The sequence below is a fragment of the Coenobita brevimanus genome, chromosome 62 (assembly GCF_032717465.1).
Source record: "Coenobita brevimanus isolate Jiangsu-jjx chromosome 62, ASM3271746v2, whole genome shotgun sequence".
Classification (NCBI taxonomy): Eukaryota; Metazoa; Arthropoda; class Malacostraca; order Decapoda; family Coenobitidae; genus Coenobita; species Coenobita brevimanus.
Window position 1 is genome coordinate 29,446,914 of NC_137015.1, and position 23,201 is coordinate 29,470,114.

Sequence of the window (23,201 nt, forward strand, 5' to 3'; positions counted from 1 at the left end):
AGCCACCGCAACAGACTCCATCGCTACCTCATCATTCATCACAGCGGTCTCCCTCGCCACCTCACCGGACATTGCAGCTGTCTCCCACACCACCTCCTCTATCATCGCATCGCACTCCATCGCCACCCCCAGAGCCATCGCATCGCACCTCATCACCACTGCCTCAGCCAGCACATCACACCCCATCACTTCCGCCTGAGTCATCGCATCGCACTCCATTGCCTCCACCTGAATCATCACATCGCATTTCAACGCCAACCCCCTCTGACCCTCCTCTGGAGATAGGGTTTGAAGGCTTTGAAGAGGAGGACTGATTGTTGTGGAGCACCACATGCCCCCTAGCCTCGGGAGAGATAGCAAGGATGATGACCATGACTGGACATGGACTTAAAAGAAGTAAGTGATGAGAGGTGTTTGATATTCTCTAACCTATTCCTTGTGATTTTCAGGTTTTATTTGTTGCTTTCGGTGAGTTATTTACAGGTTTTAGGCATGGGTTAGTTTCCTTGACAGCTGTTAAGCCATTTAGATTGCCTTGAAACCTGTTTTTGGGCTCATCTGGGTGGGTTTTGGACTTGGTTTGGGGGGAAACCCAAGGCTGGTAAATGGTCCACATTGAAATACATATTAAAAGTACCCAGGTATATGATACCCTGCCTAATGATGGGGTTTTACTTAACCAATTAGATCGTTAAATCAGGGTATGTCATATATATATATATATATATATATATATATATATACAGTAATCCCTCTAATATCTGAAAGCCCAATATCCGAACATCCCCACTAACTGGACATAATCGTCCCGGGATCCAACATCCCCAAAATGGTCCGAAAACCGCAAAAAAAAAAAAATCGGGGGGGGGGGGGGGGGGATTTTTCCCGCCTGTAATTTGAACTTGCCGCGCGCGGCGCGGGACGGCTTTGTTGTGGCGCGTCATTCCTCTGACGTCCGATAGAGCATCACTGCATCCTCCCCACTTTCCGCCTGTCTCTCACCGCGAGTTTCAAGCTCGTCGTCATGGCTGCCCACATGCTCGCTTTTGTGGTGGTTCTTTACCTGCTGCAGGCACTCCTGCTGCTCTCGGGCCTCTTATTAGTGTGTGTGATGATGGCCCTGCCGCCTGAGAAGAGGAAGAGAGTGGTGTTGACTCTGGAGAAGAAACGGGAGATATTGGAGAAAGTAGATGCGGGGTGGTCTTCTTCCCGCATCCTCCGCGATTTCAACCTGGCCCGATCTACTTTGTTTGATATCAAGAGATCCCGAGACAAACTCATGCAGTACACGGCTGACTTCTCGTCGAGAAGCAAACGCAACGTGGAGAGGAAGGTGATGTTTACTCCCAAGTTTGCTGAAATCGACCGCTCCATGTTGATTTGGTATTGACAGCAACGTGCTGCTGGTGTGATGGTACGTGGAACGGAGCTGAAGGCTGCTGCTGAGAAGTTCGCCAGGCTTCACAGCGCTCTAGACTTCAAGGCATCCGAGGGGTGGCTCTTCGCGTTCAAGTTACAGCATGGCCTTACCAACCATAAAGCTCATGGTGAAGCTTTGGACGCTAACAAGGATGGAGTTGACGAGTTTCGGCACAAGGTGAAGGGCTTGATTGACAGGGAGGGCCTCACTCTCGGTCAAGTCTACAATGCTGACGAAACTGGTTTATTCTATCGCTCTTTGCCAACGAACACTCTAGCCAAGGAGACGGAGAGTGTGTACCTGGCCGCAAGCTCTCCAAGCAACAGATATCTGCTCTGTGTTGTGCCAGTGCTAACGGCATGCACCGGCTTAAGCCCGTTATTGTTGGCCGTGCAAAGCAGTCTCGGTGTCTTCGTGGGGTGATGGATGTCCTTCTTGTCGTCTGGTACCATTCTTTGAAGGAATGGTTTACAGCCCAGATCTTCAAAGACTGGTTCCACCGCCACTTCGTCAAGGTCATCAATTACCAGACAAAGACACTGGGAATCCCGCGCGACCAGGTAAAGGCCCTCCTCCTCGACAATTCACCTGCCCATCCGTGCGGCAAGGACTTGGTGGCTGAGAATGGCCGAATTAGGTGCATGTTTTTGCCACCTAATACGACTGCTCTCATCCAACCAATGGACCAAGGAGTGATCGTGGCAACAAAGTGCCTATACCACTGAAAGTTCCTGGACGAGGTGATGGTTGTTCTCGAGGACGAGGACGAGTTCAGGGAGGGACGGGACACGCGAGGCCAGCGGACTTTGGAAAACCTTCGCCGCTACAACATTAAGTCTGCAGTCTACAACTGGGCCAGTGCATGGAAGGAAGTCCCTGTCAAGACTCTAGAAAATGGTTGGTCTCGTCTGCTTCTTGGAACGGATGTGGAGTACGATTTTCTAGGGTTTGACGTGGATGACTTCCATGCACGTCTACGTACGCATGGCGATGATGTTGATGTGGACGATGTGCGTGAGTGGTTGGATGACGACGAGGGCGATCCTGGGTATCAGACATTTTCTGATATCGAGATCGCGTCTTTAGTTGCAGGTGTCAGTACCCAGCTTGAAGATTCCGACGAGGATGGCGACGATGATGCGGACTCCTCTCAGCATGACACTACTCCAGCCATCCCCAAGCTGAGCGCACTCCGGGAACACCTAGAGTTCGTTCTCGACTACCTGGAACACCCGGACTGGGACAGGGAGATGGGGCCCTTGGGACTTGTGAAGGAAGTGCGTGCTTTCAGGCAGCGCATCATCAATCGTCAGAATCATCGTTCCTTGTGTCAATCAACGATTGACAGTTTTTTCAGGCCCGTGACCCCCGGTGTGCCCAGCCCTGGCTCCACGCCGTTGCATCCCCAAGACAGGCCCTCATGCTCCGAGCCACAGCCCAGCACATCAGCCACGGTGGAGTCACCGCTCGACGTGAGTTTGCGTCTGTCTTCAGAGTCATCTGCAGTGGGTACGCCATCACCACGACCCAGCGACGCACCCCTAGGTCACCTGCCAGTGATACTCTTGGACTCTGACAGTGATTAAACAGCAAGAACTTCTCCACTAGACCACATGGGAATTTACAGTGTTGTGCAGTGAAAAAACAGTGTGTTGTGTTAAGGATTTACAGTTGGGAGTGAAAAGACTAATTTGGAACAAAATTTAACGGAAATAGACTTGTTTGTTTTTGCTTTAGAAAATGGTTAGAAGAGTGGGAAAAGTTAAAATGCAGAGTGCAACACTTAGTAAGTTACAATGGAGCATAAGTTAGACAAGAGTGCGCACTGTGAAGAGAACGGACTTCTGAGTGCGATTGACTAAGTTCAGTGCAAGACTTCATGAACAGAGTATAGGTTATCCCTTAATTCACGTGAACTTTTTTCACGCGATTTCGGTTATCCACGAATTTTTCGTACAATAATTAAAACAAAATTAGAGTATTCAAATAAGTAATTTTAGTATACAAGAGAAATAAATAAAATATAAAAAATGCCTATCTGCTGCCCGTGTGCACACATATATGTATGTGTGTGTGTGGGAGCCTGAGAGATCGGTCTACCACGCACCACACAGTCAGTTTGAATCCGACGGTCGAACCATGCATGACTTGCAAATCGTTATTTGTGGCTTATTTTTCTGCCTTCCAGTAATTGCTTGCCTTGTCTGTCAACATGGGGCATAAGCGTAGTGCTAGTGATGCATGTGGTAACACACCAAAACTGACTTGTAAAGTGATGTTGCTGACAGAGAAAGTTAAAGTGTTGGACAAACTTCAGGGTGGAATGTCGGCGACAATTCTCCGTCAGGACGATTCCCCATCATTTATTTACATACCAGTTTATTTAGCAAGTACAGTGCACTAGTTTTTTACTTATATGAGTTATAAAATCCCCCTGAAAATTAGTTATTAAAGTTTTAATTAATCAGTAATAAGTATATTAATAGAATGACGGGGAATTGTCCATGTTTTGACGGTGAATTGACTTGATGGTGAATTGTCTCAGAACCGTATGTTTGGGGTGAGTCAACTGTTTATACAATAAAGAATGAGAATGTAGCATCCGGGAGACAGTGACGGCTAGTGCACCAGTCTGTGCTAAAGTGTCTCCACCTACGCCTGTGAATTGTCTTGTAACCACATGTTTGGGGTGAATGAGTCAACTGTTCATACAATAAAGAAGGAGAACGTAGCATACGGGAGGCAGTGAGGGCTAGTGCACCAGACTGCTGAAGTGTCTCCACCTTCGCCTGTGCTTGTCAGGTTTCAGTTTTAAATTTGTTACATTTTTGTTGTTTTTAATACTTAATGCTAGTTTATAAGGTGTATGTAGTGCATAAACAGTATTATTCAGATGTAATATACGTATAGACATGCGTAATTATGTGCACACAAGGGCAGAACATATACGTGAATTTACCACATATGCGAAGGGTCTGGGAACCTAACCCTTGCGTGAATTAAGGGCTTACCTGTACTGGAAGTGCTTCAGGAAATCCTTCTTACTGTCAGAGTCCGAGAGGAGACGGTTATTCATCGAGATGACCATGGACTTGCTGTAAGTAGGCAGAATGTTTCATACTGTACTTTTTTCCATACTATACTTACCTCAAACACCTCATTTCACTCTTTAACCCCTTAAACGCGGGGCGTCACTTTCGTGACGCTTGGGAGCAAGGGATCATACCGCGGGGCGTCGCTTTTGTGATTCTGTGTTATTTTGAATTCACCCGGGCTTCCAAGTGGGGGCTTGTATCATCTATCAGTACTGCCAATGTCCAACACTAGTCAGCACTCCTAATCTCATCTGTACTCCCATCCATTGTTGACAGTTTAGCCATTTCTCCCCGTTCTTGACTCCCTTTCCTACCCCCCCTCCATTACCCTATCCTCTCGCCTGCCCGGCCGTGCTACGCTAAGTAAATCTTCACTGGAATTTTTCACTGATTTCATCCATTGAAATAAGCCCTATGTCCTATTCTTATACCAAATAATATATACAAGAAAGAAATAAGGTAAGTGAGAGTGCCATACACCTGGAATTGGCTAATTATCACCTGACATCACCTCACGTGCACTCGTTCGCTAATTTTCGCTGTTTTTTTCCCCTTGAAATATGCCGTATAATCTATTTTCGTAATAAATATACATGTAAGGAGGGAAGGGAGAAGCCTAAGTGATATTTACATTCACCTGGAACTACCTAATTTATAATGTATTGTCTAGATTTCCTGCCAATCATTTCAGTGCTAGACATAGCTGTTTCAAGAGCTAACATTGGTAGCTCTGAATATCCCCTAAGTAGGCCTCCACCCCGGCCCTCCGTTATCAGTTTACTCTCATCTTCCGAAGTGAGGGTACGTATGTTTCTTCTTGCTGACTTCAAGGACTTTTTCACCCCCATGCAAAGGGCCCTGTGACCTTTACCCCCTACTAAACCTCGTGTGGAAAGAGGTAAAGGGCTGACAATTGATAAAAGAGTGACTACGATCTTTCTATTGAGTAAAACAGTGCAAGTGGAATTGTAAATAATGTGTAAACAGCAAGTGAAAGTAATGAATGTAAATATATGTGAACAGTGGAAAATAGTTTTATAAGTTACTTCAAGTGACAGTGCATAACACAGTGTAAATAAAATAGAAATGTAAATAACGTAAATAAAATAGAGAACGTAAATAGAAATGTAAATGAGTAGTATTATAAGAATACGAGTATATACCCTAGGAGTAATGAAAGTGAAAGTTTCACTCTAGCATGTCTGAATGCTATGAGTTATGAGAGTGAAGATGAAAGGGACATTCACTTTCAATGCTAGTATACAGGACGAGAAAGTGAATGCTACGTATTTTACTGAAAGAAATTGAATCCCTACAGTGACAATAAACTAATACTACTGAAGGAAACTTATGGATAAAGACTGTAGATATATATAAGTGTTATATAGTAATAGAAATATAAAGTGTGAGGGGTTTTATGAATAATAAATGACAGAGTACCAAGAGCGAACTAGTGCCAGTGCGACGATCAGACGCGCTCGTAATTTCCAATTTCTTTCACAGTGTTTTTTTTTTTTGAGTATGGATCCCAAACTACTTGAAAACTGTAGAATAGTGTTTATAGTGTTTGTATCTGGCTGTGGTAATCATATTATGGGTTGTCGGGAAGTGTAAAGTGGAGACTTCGTTACCCTACTTCAGAGGTCTCCACAAGTCCTACGGTAACCGACGAAGGCTCGACAATCATTCCAGGAGAAAGCTGAAGGTATGTGCCATAAGCATATGTAATTTTATTATTCTAGGACTAATAACTGATTTTTGGCAAATATTTTTTGAGAGTCTGTCGGAGCCCAAATAACCCCGCGGGACACGCAAGTCATTGGTAAACAAGCCCGCGGTGTAGGGGTTAATGTCCTTTATTGGTGTGAATAGGGTGTTAGGAGATTTGCATGTGCAGTAGGAAGGTGTTTTTCTGAGTTAGGCTGGGTTAGGGTCCATAAGTACCTGTCCAGGAGCCAGTAACCAGAATGTTTAATATTTTGAACCTACCTCTAAACCCTCATTTTATGCTTCTTTTGCATTTATTTCAGTCATTTATGTGCCTTATTGGTGTGATTTGGGTCTTAAATAGGTGCTATGCATGTCCAGAGGGACTTGTATAGGTGTTTCTCTGAGTTGGGTCCATAAGTACAAGTCCATAAGCTGGGGCCCAATATCCGGACAGGACCACTATCCGGACCTGCCTATGGCCCTATTACATCGGATATTGGAGGGATTACTGTATGTTTTATAAAACGTCCTTCTGCCTTCGATTGACTGTACACTCCCTCTTCTGTCTTTCTTTCCTTCATTCTTTCCTCTTCCTTCTGCCTGTGGGTGACTCTACACTGAGTGACCAGCCAAATGGTTTCCTGTACACCAGGAGACCATTTACTACACTGGGTGGTAACCATATCACCAGATATTGGCGGCTGGTGGTCTTGTGGGTAATTACGGCACTCCAGTCGGATTGAGCCGGTGAAGGTTTATATCCAAGGGGTGGTTGGAGTTTATTGCTCATGTAATGCCACTTAGGGATGAGTGAGGCTGGTCACTCTCATCTTAAATGTCAGGACCAACTTGCCTAACTCTGGGCTCCTACACTCCTCATGGGGCAAAGTACGATTGGATGATGGACGGATGGATATATATATATATGTAGTCAAGTCGCCTATGTCACGGACTTCCATGCCGTGGTTTTCTGTGACACGGCAAGGTACCAGAACCAGAAAAAACGAACCACGCGCATGAAATACCTATGGTGCGGCAAGGTTTGAAATGCCCGGGCAAATTCCCCTGGCAGTCGGCATGCTTCCCTGTTTGTAAACAAAGAAGATGGCGACCATTTCAGCTCCATACTACAAATGCTCCAACTGCGGACTTTTTTCTCTCTTATGAAGAGGTTTAACATCACCAAATTCATTGTGTTAAGTAATGGAACATTAAAGTGCCATTGGGTGTTGTGACTAGTTTATAGGTTTGTTCGTAAAACCGCTACGAATGGGTTATTGACGAAGCACGTATCTCTGAGCTAAGATGAAATATAATGCCTCCCATCATCATCATCATGTACCCTATATAAGAATGATTATTAATGTGTTAAATGTGAGTTTGGTGGCACTTGAGCTTTTAAACATTATCAAATAAACTTCTTCAATCAGTGCTTGACCAGGCAGCCTCCGCCATCTTTAATGTTTTGTCGGTCAGCTCATTGCCCGTTATATCAAGAAGTCACATGACAAGCTTACGCCGTATGAACAAGACTTTGCTGAAAGCACATGTCGGGGTGACAGGAAGATAATGGCCCAGGCCTGGCACACCATTATCGACCAGTTGACATTGATGTGGTTTCGCCAGCAATGTGGCGCTGGTGTGGTAGTGCGTGGAACTGAGTTGAAGGCTGCTGCTGAGAAGTTTTCATGCCTTCCCAACGTGCACGATTTCAAGGTGTTCAGGGGATGGCTCTTCCCCTTCAAGCTTTGCCATGGACTTACAGCCTGTAAGGCACGTGTCGTGGCATTGGACACGGCAGCGGAGGAAGTAGACCTGTTTTGTCAGAAAGCGATGCACCTGATCAAGGAAGAGGGCCTTGCCCTTGGTCAAGTCTATAACACTGATGAAAATGGTTTGTTCTACCACTCCTTGCCTACCAACATCCAGGCTGAGGAAAAGGAGAAGACTGTGCCTGGTCAGAAGTCGTCCGAACAACGTGTCTCTGTTTTGTGATGTGCTAATGCTAATGGAACGCACCGCCTCAAACTCGTTGTTGTTGGGCGTGCAAACAACCATATTGTCTCTGTGGGTTGATGGATAACCTGCCTCTTGTGTGGTACCATTCTGTGAAGTCCTGGTTTACCGCTGAGATCTTCAGAGATTGGTTCCACAGAAATTTCGTCAAGGAAGGTACAGTTATCAGATGAAGGTCCTTGGTATCACTTGCAACCAGGCGAAGGCACTTCTGCTACTGGACAATGCCCCCGTGCATCTGTCTGAGAAGGATTTGGTTGCTTATGACGGGCGTATTAAGTGCATGTTTAAGCCACCTGGTACGACTGCTCTGATTCAACCAATGGAGCAGGGTGTAATCATGGCTGCAAGGAGACTGTACCGACAGAGGTTCCTGAACGAGGTGATGATGGTGGTGGAGGACGAGGACATGGTCGAGGACACACGTTGGGGACAGACCTTGCAGAATCTTTGATGTTACGACCTGAATTCTGCAGTGCTCAACTGGGCGAACGTGTGGAAGGAAGTCTTTGTGAAAAGCCTTGAAAGCAGTTGGTCTCGTCTCCTGCAGGGAATTGAAGTTGAGCATGACTTTGAGGAGTTTGATGTGGATGATTTCTACAGTCACCTTTGGACAGCAGGAAAGCAGGTGGACATCGACGACATGAGAAATTGGCTGGACGATGACAGCGGCGATCCTGGTTATCAGACCATGTCTGATGAGAAGATCACTGTTACCGCCTCTGCGGGCACGAAGAGGACAGCAGGAACGACGAGGACGAGAATGAGGACCCTGACTCGCAGCCCTCCGCACTTCCTTCAATCCCTCGTCTCAGTGTCCTCCATGGTTACCTGGAGGGGGTGCTGAAGTATGCCGAGCACCCGCACTATGACAGGGAGTTTGTGCCACTCCGCCTGATGATGGAAGTGAGGGGAGCCCAGGACATTGTCATCCTCCAGCAGAATTGTTGGTCCTATCATCAGACCAGGATCGACTCCTTCTTCAGGCCTGTGACCCCCACGAGTGCCAGCCCATTCTCCCCACCACCACAACCACCACCACCACCACCACCACCTCATTTCCCACCTTCACCATCAGACCTGCAACCGAGCATGTCGACAGCTTTTGAGTCTCCGTTGGACTTAAGTTTGCGGCTGTCTTCATAGTCTCCTGAGGTGGGTAGGCCACCATCACCACACGGTATATATATGGTCATCATGGTCATCGCTCAGCTCCAGCAGGATCAGGAGGAGGAGGAGCAGTTCTTGAACATTTGGTAAGTGCAAATGTTTGCCACAGAACTACATGGTACAACTCTACACCTGCTGGAGGTGTGTGGGTTAAGAAGCCCATCTGCGGTGCATGGGGTGGTAAATCTATTTATGTATCTATTGCCAGATGCCATAATCCCGTAAGGGGTGGCCATTTACTTTGAGTTATTTGTTTTACGGGGAGGGGCACTAACCGTCCACCAACCCACTTGTTGACACGTAGGGAGCATGTATGGTTTGGTTACATGGTTACCACCCAGCGTTGTAAATGGTTTCTTGGCTTACAGGAAACCCTTTGGCTTGTCACTCAATGTAAAGCCACCTGTAAAGGAAAGAAAAGCAGTAAGAAGTGACAGGAAAGATGTGAGAAATAGGAAGAGAGAAGGGCAGGCACAGAAAAAGAATGGGTAAAGGCTAAGGAAGAAGTAGGCAGCATTACATCAAGTGAGTGGATGATGGTGCCCCAGCCAAATGTTTTTTGGCAGGTAACTTTACGTTTCTTTCATAGTGTCTGTGGTGTTAAAATTTATTTAGGATAATCCTATGTATATTTTGGTGTTACAATATGGCAAAATTACCAGAAAACAGTGCCAAAAATAGGAGGGGTATTGTACATTCAGTAGTGTTTAGGTAGTTTTTTTTTTTTTTTTTTCAGTGTTTTTTTTTTTTTTTCATGGTTTTATTGGTATTGAAAATTATTTTGGATAATCCTGTGTATGTTTTGATGTCAATATATGGCAGAATGACTGTAAAACACTGCCAAAATAAGGAGAGGTATTGTACATACGATAATGTTTAGGTAGGGTGTTTTGTGGCTTTCAGTGTTTTTTTTTTTTTTATGGTTTTCATGGTGTTGCATAATATTATGGATAATCCTGTGTATGTTTTGATGTCAAAATATGGCACAATGACCTGAAAACACTGCCAAAAGAGGGAGGGGTACTGTACACACAGTAGTGTATATAGGTAGGGTGTTTTGTGGTTTTCAGTGTTTTTTCTGCCTTTTTTTCTTGTTTGTGTGTGTGTGTGTGTATGTGTGTGTTTACCACAACTTTGCATATTCCTATGTGTGTTTTGATATTTAAATATGTCTGAATGACCGGAGAACACTGCCAAATGAAGCAAGTAGGTTAGGTATAGGTTACAGGTGGGTAGAGGTAGGGTCTGGATATGGTTTACAGTCATCCCTTAACATCCACGTTTTTGACACACGATTTTCAATATCTGTAGGTGGATACAGTACTGGGGCTGGATTTACCAGAGTTATTTTTTATGTTGATAACTCTGTTGAAGAATAAAAGCTTGCTTCATTAAACTGAAGAAGTTTTTTGATGATTTTATAACTTAACTGTTTGTGTAATTTGACTGGTCATTTGTGAAGTACATGTCAGCTATATTGTCTGTCTATCTGTATATTGCAAGATACCTTAATCCCATAAGGGGTGTCCAGAAACAATTCACCTCTATGTCACCTGGTCACTGCCATTAACTGCCCTACTCCCAGCTCACAACCTCCTCTCTCATATACCTTTCCACTCCATCCCTCCATACCATCCTTGGCCTTTCCCTCCCCTCCATCTCACTCACACTCTCCTTGTTAGTCTCTTGTTCTCCATCCTCTCCACATGGCCGAACTACCTCAGTGTATTTCTCCTAACGCTTTTTCTATCACATCCACATCCACACCACAATGCTCCTTCACTTCCTCATTTGTCAGTCTGTCTCTTCATGTAACCCCACATGCTTCTCTCAGATAACTCATTTCCACTGCTCTCACTCTTGATTTGTGTCCTTACAACAAGGTTCAAGCTTTACTTCCATACGTTATTTTGGTATCACAATGCTGTCATGCAGCGACTTTTTTACTTTCATGCTCACTACCCTGTTTCTTATTACTGCTGTGTGAGGGGCAGTGTCCATATATCATGGACATCTGTTGACTGAATATTTGGTTCCTGGGCATTCCTACCTATAATGGATTTTATTTTTTGAAAGTCCACAATTTTGTAGTCAGGAACTTTTCATAGCTTGAATTTACACTACTGTATTGTCACTGAAACATAGTGGTAGGTAGGGGTGCTTGCCATCCACTCACTCGATGTAGTGCTGCTCTGGGTACCTGTCCTTTCCTCTCCTCCTTCCTTCTTTCCTTCCTTCCTCTTCTGTCTTTCTTTCCTTCCTTCTTTCGTCTTCCTTCTGTCTACAGATGACCACAATGAGTGACAAGCCAATTGGTTTCCTGTGCACCAGAATCATTTACTACGCTGGGTGGTAACCATATAACCAAATTATGGCGCCTGGTGGTTTAGTGGGTAATTACGGTGCTGCAGTTGGATTGAACTGGTGCAAATTTATATCCAAGGCGTGGTTTGGGCTTATTGACCATGTAATGCCACTCAGGGATGAGTGAGGCAGGTCACTCTCATCTTAATTATCAGGACAAACTTGCCTAGCCCCGGGCCTGTACACTCCTTATGGGGCAACACTGGATTAGATAATGAATGAATGAATGTCACTGAAATGCATAATGGACATCTGTTGACTGGATAATTTGTTCCTGGTCATTACTGTACTTCCTTTAATGAATTTTATTTTTTAGAAAGCCCGCCATCTTGTAGTCTGGGACTTTTTTTTTTTAGCTTGATTTACACTATTGTCATTGAAACAAAGGTTAAACGTGAGTATGCAATGATCACTGTTACTGAACTCATCTCCAACAAGAACCTTATCAACAAAGTTTTCTAATGCAGCCAATACAGGATCTAAAATATATCCTCCTCTTGTTGGTTGTTCAACAAATTGATGTAACAAACAATCCAACAAGTTATTGTGTAAGTCCAACCCTGTGTGTGGAGATAAGAATTCACTCCCTTGTTTTATAGGTAGATTAAAATCTCCATCATCATCATCATCTGAACCTCTTTTCTCACCCAAGGGCAGGGTGAGGAGTAGCAACCTCCAGACAGCCAAAGTTTGGCCAGTTCAATGGGCCACGCTTACATTCACTCATCATTCAAGCCCTTGAAATCCTAGCTCCATCAGATAGGCAAAAAAAAAAATTTCACCACATTCTGTATCTTCTTACATACCTATCTGATAGAGCCAGTCTGAATGCTTTCACGTTAAAAAAGGGTGCCAAATCCCTGGTTATGCACTTCTTTGCACAAAATTCATCCAGTCAGCTCGAACTCTTGTCAGTCTCTTAGCCTCACCAACTTGCATACTTCTCTTCGTCACACACTCATCCACCATATCCCTCCACCTTCTTGGCTTGCCTCGTCTCCTCCCTCCTTCAAATTTGCCCAGATATACCATTTTCACCACACTACTGTCGTCTGTTCTCTCCACATGACCATACCATCGCAGCACACTCTCTTCGATTTTGGTGTCCACAGACTTCATCAACGCAGCAACTTTAACGAATCACATTATTCCGTATCCTATCCACTCTGTACTCCACGTACATTCCTCAGCAGTCTCAGCTCCACCACTCTTACTTTTGACTCATTTTCATGCCACGCCATAGTCTCACATCCGTATGTTAAAGTTGGTAGTAACATTCCTTCATGTAAGCCTCGTCCAGCTGCAGCACTGGATCTTCTGTTTCTTATTAAAGCCTTCATAGCAGCAGCTACTTTCCTTCCTTGTGTCACTCTACTTTCCACTTCTTTGGCGCATTTTCCTCTCTTTTCTATCACATTACCCAGGTATTTGAACTCTCTCACCAATTCCAGTCTATCTCCGTTCACTGTAACATCACACTGGTAGTCACCTTCTCTCTCAGTAACCATTACTTTACTCTTTTCTACATTTACTCTCAAGGCATGATGCTCACAGGCAACAACAAAACCCTGGACTAGTCTACCAAGCTCTTGTCAGGTATTTGCAAGTAGAACTGCATTTTCAGCATAAGACAAGTTTGAGATATTCCATCCATCACAGTTCGTTACCAACACCATCCCTCTCTCTATTACTCATGATTTTACTTCTCTCTTCGCCCCATCCATATATATATATTGAACAACCATGGGAACATCACACAATCTTGCCGCACACCCACATTGATCATGAACCATTCACTTAGATGCCCATTTACCCTCACACATGCCTCACTACCATCATAAAAATTCTTGAGGGCACCTAGCAGCGTACCATCTACACCTTACATGCACAACACCTTCCACAGTCCTTCTCTGTCTACTTTGCCTTATGCTTTTCCCCGATCCATAAATGCCACGAACACCTTGTAGTCCTTCTCACAAGCCTTCTCCACTATATCACTGCAAATACTTGATCCACACTTCCATTGCCACTCCTAAAGCCACCCTGTTTGTCACTCACTAGGACTTCTGATATCTCTCTCATACTTTCTGTATAATAATTTTTCCATATACCTTTCCTAATGAAATTAAAATCTCCAAGACTTATTATATTTTGGGTGTGGCAGACCTGCAGTTTGTTTGTATAATGTCAGTTTTACTGGACTGAGCTGGCGGACGAAAAATCTGTTTGAGAGTCACCTTTCCATATGATTCATTCCTAAGCTGAACATAGATTGCATCAACATTATTGGTGGAAAGTTGTGGAGTTTACACTGGTTGAAAATTTTTTTTAATGTATGTCGATACACTGCCTCCCAATCTCCCATTTTTCTCATTACTGAAAATTGTGTAACCAGGTGGACTGTTTTCTGCTAAAAAGTCTCTGTTCATCATGTGACCAAGATTCAGTAATACTAGTTTTATTGTAGTCGTCAACAAGTGCAAGAGTCTACATCAATGAACTTATTTTGCAAACTCTGCATATTAGCAAGGAAAACAACTGTCCATATTTCTGACTAGTATCTGGTATAATGTGCTTTTTCTACTCTGATTGCAGTTTATTTTAGAGGGAAATATAGCTATTGATGAGTGATGATATGAAGTTTTTGAAAACTCATAGAATGAAGTTTAGGGCTAGAAATATGGCAGTAGGGGAGAAGTGGTCAGTTGCTGAAAGTGGACTGCATATCATAAGATTGCAGGATTGATTGACCTCTGGTAGGGAATTGTTCAAGGATTTGAATTTCATTAAAGCAGTTTACTGCTTCTCCATACTTACTGAGATGTAATAAAAACATTGTTCACTAATAACATCATGCCAGTCCTTTGTGAGATATCCGTAGTATATTTAGGTATACTTTAGGCAGTTTAGTATTGCATTAATGCAAAAATTTGTGATATGTGAAGGTATATGGGAAGACTTGTGGGCATCAAGGTGAATGGGGATGTGTAGGAGGATTGCTGGACTAGGTATATGAGGGTTTTGAAAACACTCATGGACCTCAGGAAACCAAGTGACAGGTCTGCGATGTTGTAAGTCTTATGCGTAATATATAAATAAAATTAATATATTGTATTATGAGCAGATGGGTGCTATTGTATCTGGCATGTTTCAACAGACCTGCGGCGCCTGAATCAGCTGGCCAAAAAATCCATTAACACTGGGATGATCATTGTGGGAGGTGGCGTCGTCAAACACCACATCTGCAATGCTAACCTCATGGTGAGATGTTCTACTTCCAGTATTAGCCACTTCACTCTGATTATGGATATTTTTCATTTTTGGTACCTTCAGAGAGTTTAATTCAGGAGAGTCTTAATAAACTGGAGAGGTTAGATGCCACTTCTATTAAACCTTTGGTAGAATATCTTCATAAGCTGAATAGTAATGTTATCATTTGAAAATAGCAAGAGTAAACTTTAAAAGTCATTAGTGTGTTGGGGTTCATACAATTGTTTGTGGTAGGTGGGGGTGCCCACCATTCACTAACTTGATTTAGAGCTGCTCTCAGGTGACTGCCCTTTGCTCTTTTCTTTCCTTCCTTCTTTCCTTCCTTCCTCTTCTGTCTTTCTTTCCTTCATTCTTTCCTCGTTCTTCTGCCTACGGGTGACTTTACACTCCCTCTTCTGTCTTTCTTCCTTCATTCTTTCCTCATACTTCTGCCTGTGGGTGACTCTACACTGAGTGGCAAGCCAAATGGTTTCCTGTACACCAGGAAACCATTTGCTATGCTGGGTGGTAACCATATAACCAAATTTTGGTGCCTGGTGGTTTAGTGGGTAATTACAGCACTCCAATCGGATTGAGCCGGTGAAGGTTTATATCCAAGGGATGGTTGGGGTTTATTGCTCACAAAATGCCACTCAGGAATGAGTGAGGCTGGTCACTCTCATCTTAACCCTCTCAGGCACAGGTGGTTTGAGTCGTTAGAGTGTTTAACCCGTACACCGTGGGCATGTTTACCAATGTTTTGCATGTCCCGTGGGGTTATTCGGGCTCCGACAGACTCTCAAAAAATATTTGCCAAAAATCAGTTATTAGTCCTAGAATATTAAAATTACATAAGCTTATGGCACATACCTTCAGCTTTCTCCTGGAATGTGGGTTGAGCCATCGTCGGTTACCATAGGACTTGTGGAGACCTCTGAAGTTGGGTAACGAAGTCTCCACTTTACACTTCCCGACAACCCGTAATATGATTACCACAGCCAGATATAAACACTATAAACACTACTCTATGATTTTCAAGTAGTTTGGGATCCATACTCCAAAAAAAACCCACTGTGAAAGCAATGGAAATTACGAGCGCGTCTGATCGTCGCACTTGCGCTAGTTCGCTCTTGGTACTCTGTCATTTATTATTCATAAAACCCCTTACACTTTATATTTCTATTACTATATCACACTTATATATATCGGGAGTCTTTCTCCATAAGTTTCCTTCTGTAGTATTAGTTTATTGTCACTGAAGTCATTCGATTTTTCATTCAGTAAAATACTTAGAGAGCCACGGATTCACTTTCACTGTTATAACATAAATTATTTGTACTCATATTCTTATATTACTAATTACTTACATTACTATTTACATTTTCTGTTCTATTTTCAATATTTACCCTTCTATTTTACTTACATTATTCACTGTCACTTTCAGTAAGATAAAACTATAATATACTGTTCAATCGTATGTACTGAACATCCATTGCTTTCACTTGCTATTTATACATTATTTACACATTATTTCCAAATTATTCTCCTTTCACACTTGCACTGTTAGAACTGCTTCTGGCTGTGGTAATCGAAGAAGCAGGTAACACAGAGGGGAACCTGGCACTCAGCTCACTGCCAAGAGGTGCGTTTGTGCTCAGGTGTGCGGTGGGTGGTATGTGCACAGACCTGACACCTGCAAATCGCGGCCTTCCTTTTCCCTGTGGCAGGCATAAGCTCAAGTCTGTGCCGATCCATATATGCCCTCTGCTCAAGTCGGTCGGGAAGTGTTACTGGATGGCGCCTTGGAGTTGCTGCTGTCACCCTACCATATCTTTCCAGCAGCTGCTGGACACAAGTCCTGGTGAACAACCTCAGGGAGAAGGACTTGGGTGGCTTGACCTTCATCTTGTTCAGGGTGAAGGCGTTCAGCATCGTCATATCTATGAGATGCAGAAAAACTTTCCTGTACCACCTAGTATTCTTCCTGAGGCAGTTGATCTCACCAATCATCATGTCGGACTTGTCCACCAGCCGCATGTTGATATTGTAGTCCAACACAGCATCAGGTTTCATCACAGGTTTGCCTGTCCTACGGTCGACCTTCCCACTGTCTGTCATCTCTCCCTTATGTACGGTGGTGAGCATGTGCACGACCCTCTTGTCATGCCACCGTGTTGCCAGCATCTTCTCAGACTTGCGTAGGTGCACGTCTCCTCGCTGCGAGGTTCCTGCCTCTGCGAATTTGGGGAAGTGGGCACAATTACTTTTGACAGTGCCGCAGGAGCCAATGCCGTGCTCAGAAAGGTATTTGGCAAGTTTCGGTGCTGTATAGTAGTTGTCTGTATACAGCACATGATTCCCACCAAAATACTTTTCTAGGAGCACTTTCACTACACAGCCTGAGAAGCCAAGGGGGTGTGTTTTATCCAGATCGACAGTGCTGGCTGAATAAATGACGAAGTCAAGGATGTACCCCGTCTTACAGTCGCACATTACAAAGAACTTAATTCCAAAGCGATGGCGTTTGCTTGGAATGTACTGAACAAACCGAAGACGTCCTCTGAACAAAACAAGGATTCGTCAATGACAACCTTCTGAAAGGGGTGGAAGAATGACATAAACTTATCCTTCATTCTGCTCAGAATCTCCCGGATCTTCCAGAGTGGGTCGGTTTGGGAAGGTACATCGTTGTCGGCAAAGTGCAGGTTTCCCATGATGTTCCGGAAGCGATCTCTGGCCATGTACTTATTGAAGGTGGGTGAGGGTAGTAAGGGATCCATGGACCAGTATTCTTCCAACTCATGCTTCTTGGAGTGTGGCATGAGAAGCATGAGGGCAAAGAACACATACAGCTCCTGCACTCCCAGCATGGACCACTGTTGCGTCTTGGCTGCACCTGTACCACTTGCAGCACGTTGTGATTCATACCTGTTGGTCTCATCACATATGTGCTGCATGACTTCGTCATCTAGGAAGGCCAAAAGGTAGTCCACACACTCAGCATTTTCGTCAATAGTGAAGGCAGGCTGAACTCCTGAGGAGCTCTCATCAAATACTAAATTTTCAGGCACAAAATCTGACCCTTCCGTCCTTGCGAAGGCGTCCAAGATTCCCTGTCGTGGCGGTGTAGGGCAGGTGGTGATGATGGTGGTGGAGGTTGGCTGTGAGGCAGATTTATCTCGTTCAAGGTCACTCGCACTGACCCTGGGTTGCCTTACAGCACTAGCAGCCCTTACCCTACTAACAACACTACTTTTCACAGTGCTTGATTTACCTCTTCCTCTACGTCCTACCTTCACTGTTGATTCTGGTGGTGACTCCAATGATGAAGACTCCGGAGATAACTCAGCCGACGATGAGGAAAAAATGAGTGAAGTGGGGCTTGGGGAACGGGGAGGTGAATGCACTCGGGACTCATGGCGGGCTGGGTCACGCGGGGGCATTGTTCTGGGGCTAACACGCCGCCTTTTCAGTCCCTTCCCAAATTCCTTGCCTTGCTGCACTAACTGCTCCTTTCCCTTGGAGCTAGAGACTACTTCTGACACTGAAGCACTCGTTGTAGCAGTTTCTGGCACGATAACCTCACCCGGTTCATCACACGATTCACCCGAATCGTCAAAATCACTGTCCATCATCACCATGGACAATTCTGCAAGTTCACGTGCCACTGCAGAGTCACTAAGGCCTTTCCTGCTTCCCTCACTACTTTTCTTAGGGGTAGAGGTCACGGGGCCCTTTGCAGTGGGCGCAGAAGCGGCAGGAATGGCGGGGCGCGAATGCGACATTGTTTCACTACAGCGGAGGACAAGGAACTAAATGCTGCGGCTTATCTGAGAAGGGAAGGGTTGACAATGACACTGAGGCTTACTGCTGCTAACTTACATGCTAATTTTTTATAGGTAGAAAATCTCGGCAATACATAAAGAAATAGGTAGGTCCAGGTGAATGTAAATGTCACTTAGGCTTCTCCCTTCCTTTCTGATATATATTTTTATTACAGACATCGATTACAAGGCATAATTCAAAGGGGAAATTACCGTGGTAATGTAGCGAATGAATGCACGTGAGGTGTTGTCAGGTGATAATTAGCCAATTCCTGGTGTATAACACTATCACTTACCTGATTTTTTTTTGGTATATATTATTTTGTATAAGTATAGGGCATAGGGCTTATTTCAATGGATGAAATCTGTGGAAAAATCCGGGGGAAATTTGCGTAGTGCAGCGCGGCGTGGGAGGTGAGAGGACAGGGTAATGGAGGGCAGGTAGGGAGGGGAGTCACGAAGGGGGTAAAATCGCTAAAATGTCAACAGTGGATGGGAGTACAGATGAGATTTGGAGTGCTGACTAGTGTTGGACATTGGCAGTACTGATAGATGATACAAGCCACCACTTGAGAGCCCGGGATAATTCAAAATAACACAGAATCACAAAAGTGACACCCCGCGGTATGATCCATTGTGGCCGAGCGTTACGAAAGTGACGCCCCGCAGTTAAGGGGTTAACAACCTGTAAAGCGCACCATGACACAAATCGGGAAAAAAAAAAAAAAATGACACCGGCAGGAAACTTGTGTCTTCCTATGTTTGACATGATGTGCATCATGGTGCATTGTACAGGATGGTATTTAATGACTCGATTGGAGTCCGTGCATGAAAGGGTTAAATGTCAGGACCAACTTGCCTAGCCCCAGGCTCCTATGCCCCTCATGGGCAACATAGGATTGGATGATGGATGGATGGATGGATTAATTCCCTTCCTCCTTTCTTGTACAGGCATACCCTGGTTTAACAGTGTAATTGGTTATGTAAAACCCCATCATTAGGTGGGTAATAGTATACTGGGGAACATTTAACATGTAAAGTAACATGGACCGTTTACCTACGTTGGGTTTCCCCCCAAACCAAGCCCAAAACCCACCCAAATGAGCCCATAAACAAGTTTAAAGCCAATCTAAATGCCCTAACATCTGTCAAGGAAGCTAACCTAAGCTTAACACCTGTAAATAACTCACTAAAACCAACAAATAATATCTGAAAATCATCAAATATAAGTCTGGAAAAAAATCAAGCTGAGTACTCTGTACCCCAAAATGACAATGTTTACCCCACCTGTGGCTAAAACACATTAATCTGAGTCTATAAACAGTCTATAAATCAACCTAAACACACGGTTTTAGTCTAGAATACTATCAAAATCGGTTTTTAAAAATCAAAACCCATTGTTAAACAGGGGTTTGGCCATCGTTAGGCGAAGTATGGTTGTATTTTTACTCCTATCGTTAAGCTGGGGTATCGCATCTGGGGCATCATATATCAAGGTATTGCAGTTTAAGAATATGGAACCACTCTGCATGGCAGAGGAGTGGGGAATGTGGCTGGTGTCTCCCTCAGTTTATAAAATCTAAACCAGCTTTTACACTGCAGCGTAATGGTGCTGACTACTCCGTCTTTCTGAACACGGCCAGTGAGTGGGATGGGAGTGACAGTGGTGCACGGCCAGATGAAGCTGTGTCATGGGGCAAGATTAGACCTAATGCAACTCCAGTCAAGGTAAGATGACAGGTGGCATGGAGTAGGATGGGAGAGATGAGATAATAGAGTAGAATAGGAGAGATGGGATAACAGAGCAGAATGAGAGAAATGGGATGGAGTAGGAAAGGATGATCTGAAATGGAATAGAGTAGTATGAGATGGGATACAATAGAGAAAGGGGAGAAAGGTTGAGTGGTTAGAATGGCGTTTCTTAACCTGGGGTGCTAGCACCCCCAGGGATGCTAAAATAAATTTTAGGGGATGCTGGAAAATGCTGCTTTATTGTTTTTTTTTCTTGGGTTTGCTTAGTATTGGCATCCTTTTTTTTTTTTTTTTTTTTTTTTTTTTTTTTTTTTTTGAGAATGTATAAAATAAACTTTTAGGCAGTACTTCACTTCATTTTACTTTAACCCTGCAGTAAGGTAGCAGCTGTAATCCCAGTAACCAGATGTAAAGGGGTGCTGGACTGAGACTTTATTGCAGGGGAGATGCTGAGGTTGGAAAAGGTTAAGAAACGCTGGGTTAGAAGAAGGGGATGGTGGTGTGGGTAAGGTAAGGATATGTGATTAGTGGAGTATGGCTTGTGGAGGTTCATTTACAGTACCGTAAAGCATGAAAAATAAGAGAGAACTCCTCGTGGAAGGAGATTCAATCACCCATTTATAAAGGCTCCAGCTGAAGTGGATTCCTACCCTTTGTATGGTTAAGGACCCATAAATAGTCATTTAAATACTTTTTTCTTTTATCATCTGTTAATTACTTATAACATTTTTTCTTCCTTCATCACTGACCTTTTGACCCTTTCATTATTAACATTAAACAGCTGCAAGGTTAAGTAAATTTGAACAGACACTATCACTAGAGTAGATGCCTCAATCCAAGAGGAGGCGTTCACAAAATACATTGCCTCCTTGTCATCTGCCATCTGTCTGCCCTTCCTCCAATTCACACTACCCTCATTTTTATGCCTTTCCACCCCACCTTGCTCAGTTACACTCTCCTAGTCAGTCTGTCATTCTCCATTCTCTCTACATGGCCAAACCATCTCAGAGTATTTCTAAAGCTTTGCAGCACACCACATCCTAAAAACACTTTAACCTCCTTAACCGCTACATGCCGGGGGTTTTCCGATGTCGCATGCTCCTCCTTACTGGGGATTTTGTGATTTTGGGAAAAGTACCCCTACTTCAAACCTTAATATCTGCCAAACTGTAACAGCTACAGAAAAAAATTAAAGATACATAAGACTCACCAACTCTTCCTTTTCAAATGAAAAGTCTTTAGTAATGGCCACTGCAATCTTACTATCAAATGAGATGGTGCCTCGGATTGCCACCACTGGCAGGTTAGGGCTGGCGGCCGGTCGCCATCAAGTGACTGTGCCGGCAGCGACTGTTGCTATTTCCGGGAATGCTCGTAGGCGAAGAAGTGACAGTACGGCCTTATTCTTTACCAACATCCGTGGCCTTACCACAAATTTAAACTCAGTTCATTTTTTCCCTCAGTCCATATCCCCTTTGGCCCTTTTCCTCACAGAACCACAAATCTCACCCTCTACCGATATATCTCCATTTTGTTTTCCCGGTTACCATCTCCATACAAACTTCCGTAACAAGGGCGGCACCTGTTGTTAATATCAATCCCAATATGCAGTTGACACTATTTTAAACTTCACTTCATCCAGTTTTGATTTCTCATTATATAAATTAAATTGTCAAAACATTACCAAATATATTTGTGTAGTTTATCATTCACCCAATGCTTCTTCGGAACCCAGTGTATTTGATTCCATATCCACTCAGTTGAGTAACCTTGACCTTGCCCTTGGCACCGAAATTACCATTTTGGGTGATTTTAACATACACAATGTTGAATGGTTATTGCATTCTGCCCGGACTGACGACGCTGGTCTAGAGTGCGTGCTGTTTGCGAATCATTTAATCTCACCCAGTTGGTAAAGCAACCAACCAGAATACCTGATAATCCTGACCATAATACCCATCTCTTGGATTTATTCTTGACAAATAATCCAGATCAATACAGGATAGAGGTACTGTCACCACTTGGATCCTCTGACCACAATCTCATCAAAGCCTCATTAGTTAACCCTCCCACACCTCCCCGTTCTGAACCTGTCAGGGTGACCTGATGGCACTTTGATAGGGCAGACTGGGATGGATTTAGAAATTATCTTGCTGATGTTCCATGGCAGTCTTTCTTCTTTAGTGATCCCAATTCTACCCGGTCCCACAATTGCGACTTAATACTAGCTGGTATGGATTTATTCATACCAAGTCAACAGTTCACTAAAAGATCGAACTCTCCAAAATGGTTTGATGGCAACTGTGCCAGAGCAACAGCCCAAAAGTCATTAGCATATAACTCTTACTTAAAATCAAAAACATCTGAATCACACTCCCAATTTAAAATTGCTAGAAATCATGCAAAAGCTGTATTAAATCTATCTAAATCAAACTTTCTTCAAAAGCAAGCATCAAAACTACTTAACAACCCTAATGACAATAGAATATTCTGGTCGACTCTTAATTCTTGCAATAATAACTTTAACAAGTCATCTTCCATTCCCCCACTAAAATCTTCAGATGGCGACATTACAAATGATCCACGTGGGAAAGCAGATAT

At 43.8% G+C, this 23,201-nt stretch overlaps 1 protein-coding gene across 4 annotated transcripts in view; it reads left to right on the forward strand.

Annotated features, from left to right (window-relative positions):
* Positions 1–23,201, forward strand: part of Dhps (Deoxyhypusine synthase) — a 257,857-nt gene that overhangs the window by 201,876 nt on the left and 32,780 nt on the right. For 3 of the 4 annotated variants that reach the window (XM_080275735.1, XM_080275738.1, XM_080275736.1), the window contains 2 exons: positions 14,933–15,036; positions 20,451–20,576. In XM_080275735.1, coding sequence (XP_080131861.1) covers positions 14,933–15,036; positions 20,451–20,576 — 230 coding nt within the window. The remainder of the gene's footprint in view (positions 1–14,932; positions 15,037–20,450; positions 20,577–23,201) is intronic. The other variant, XM_080275737.1, reaches the window with a different exon arrangement.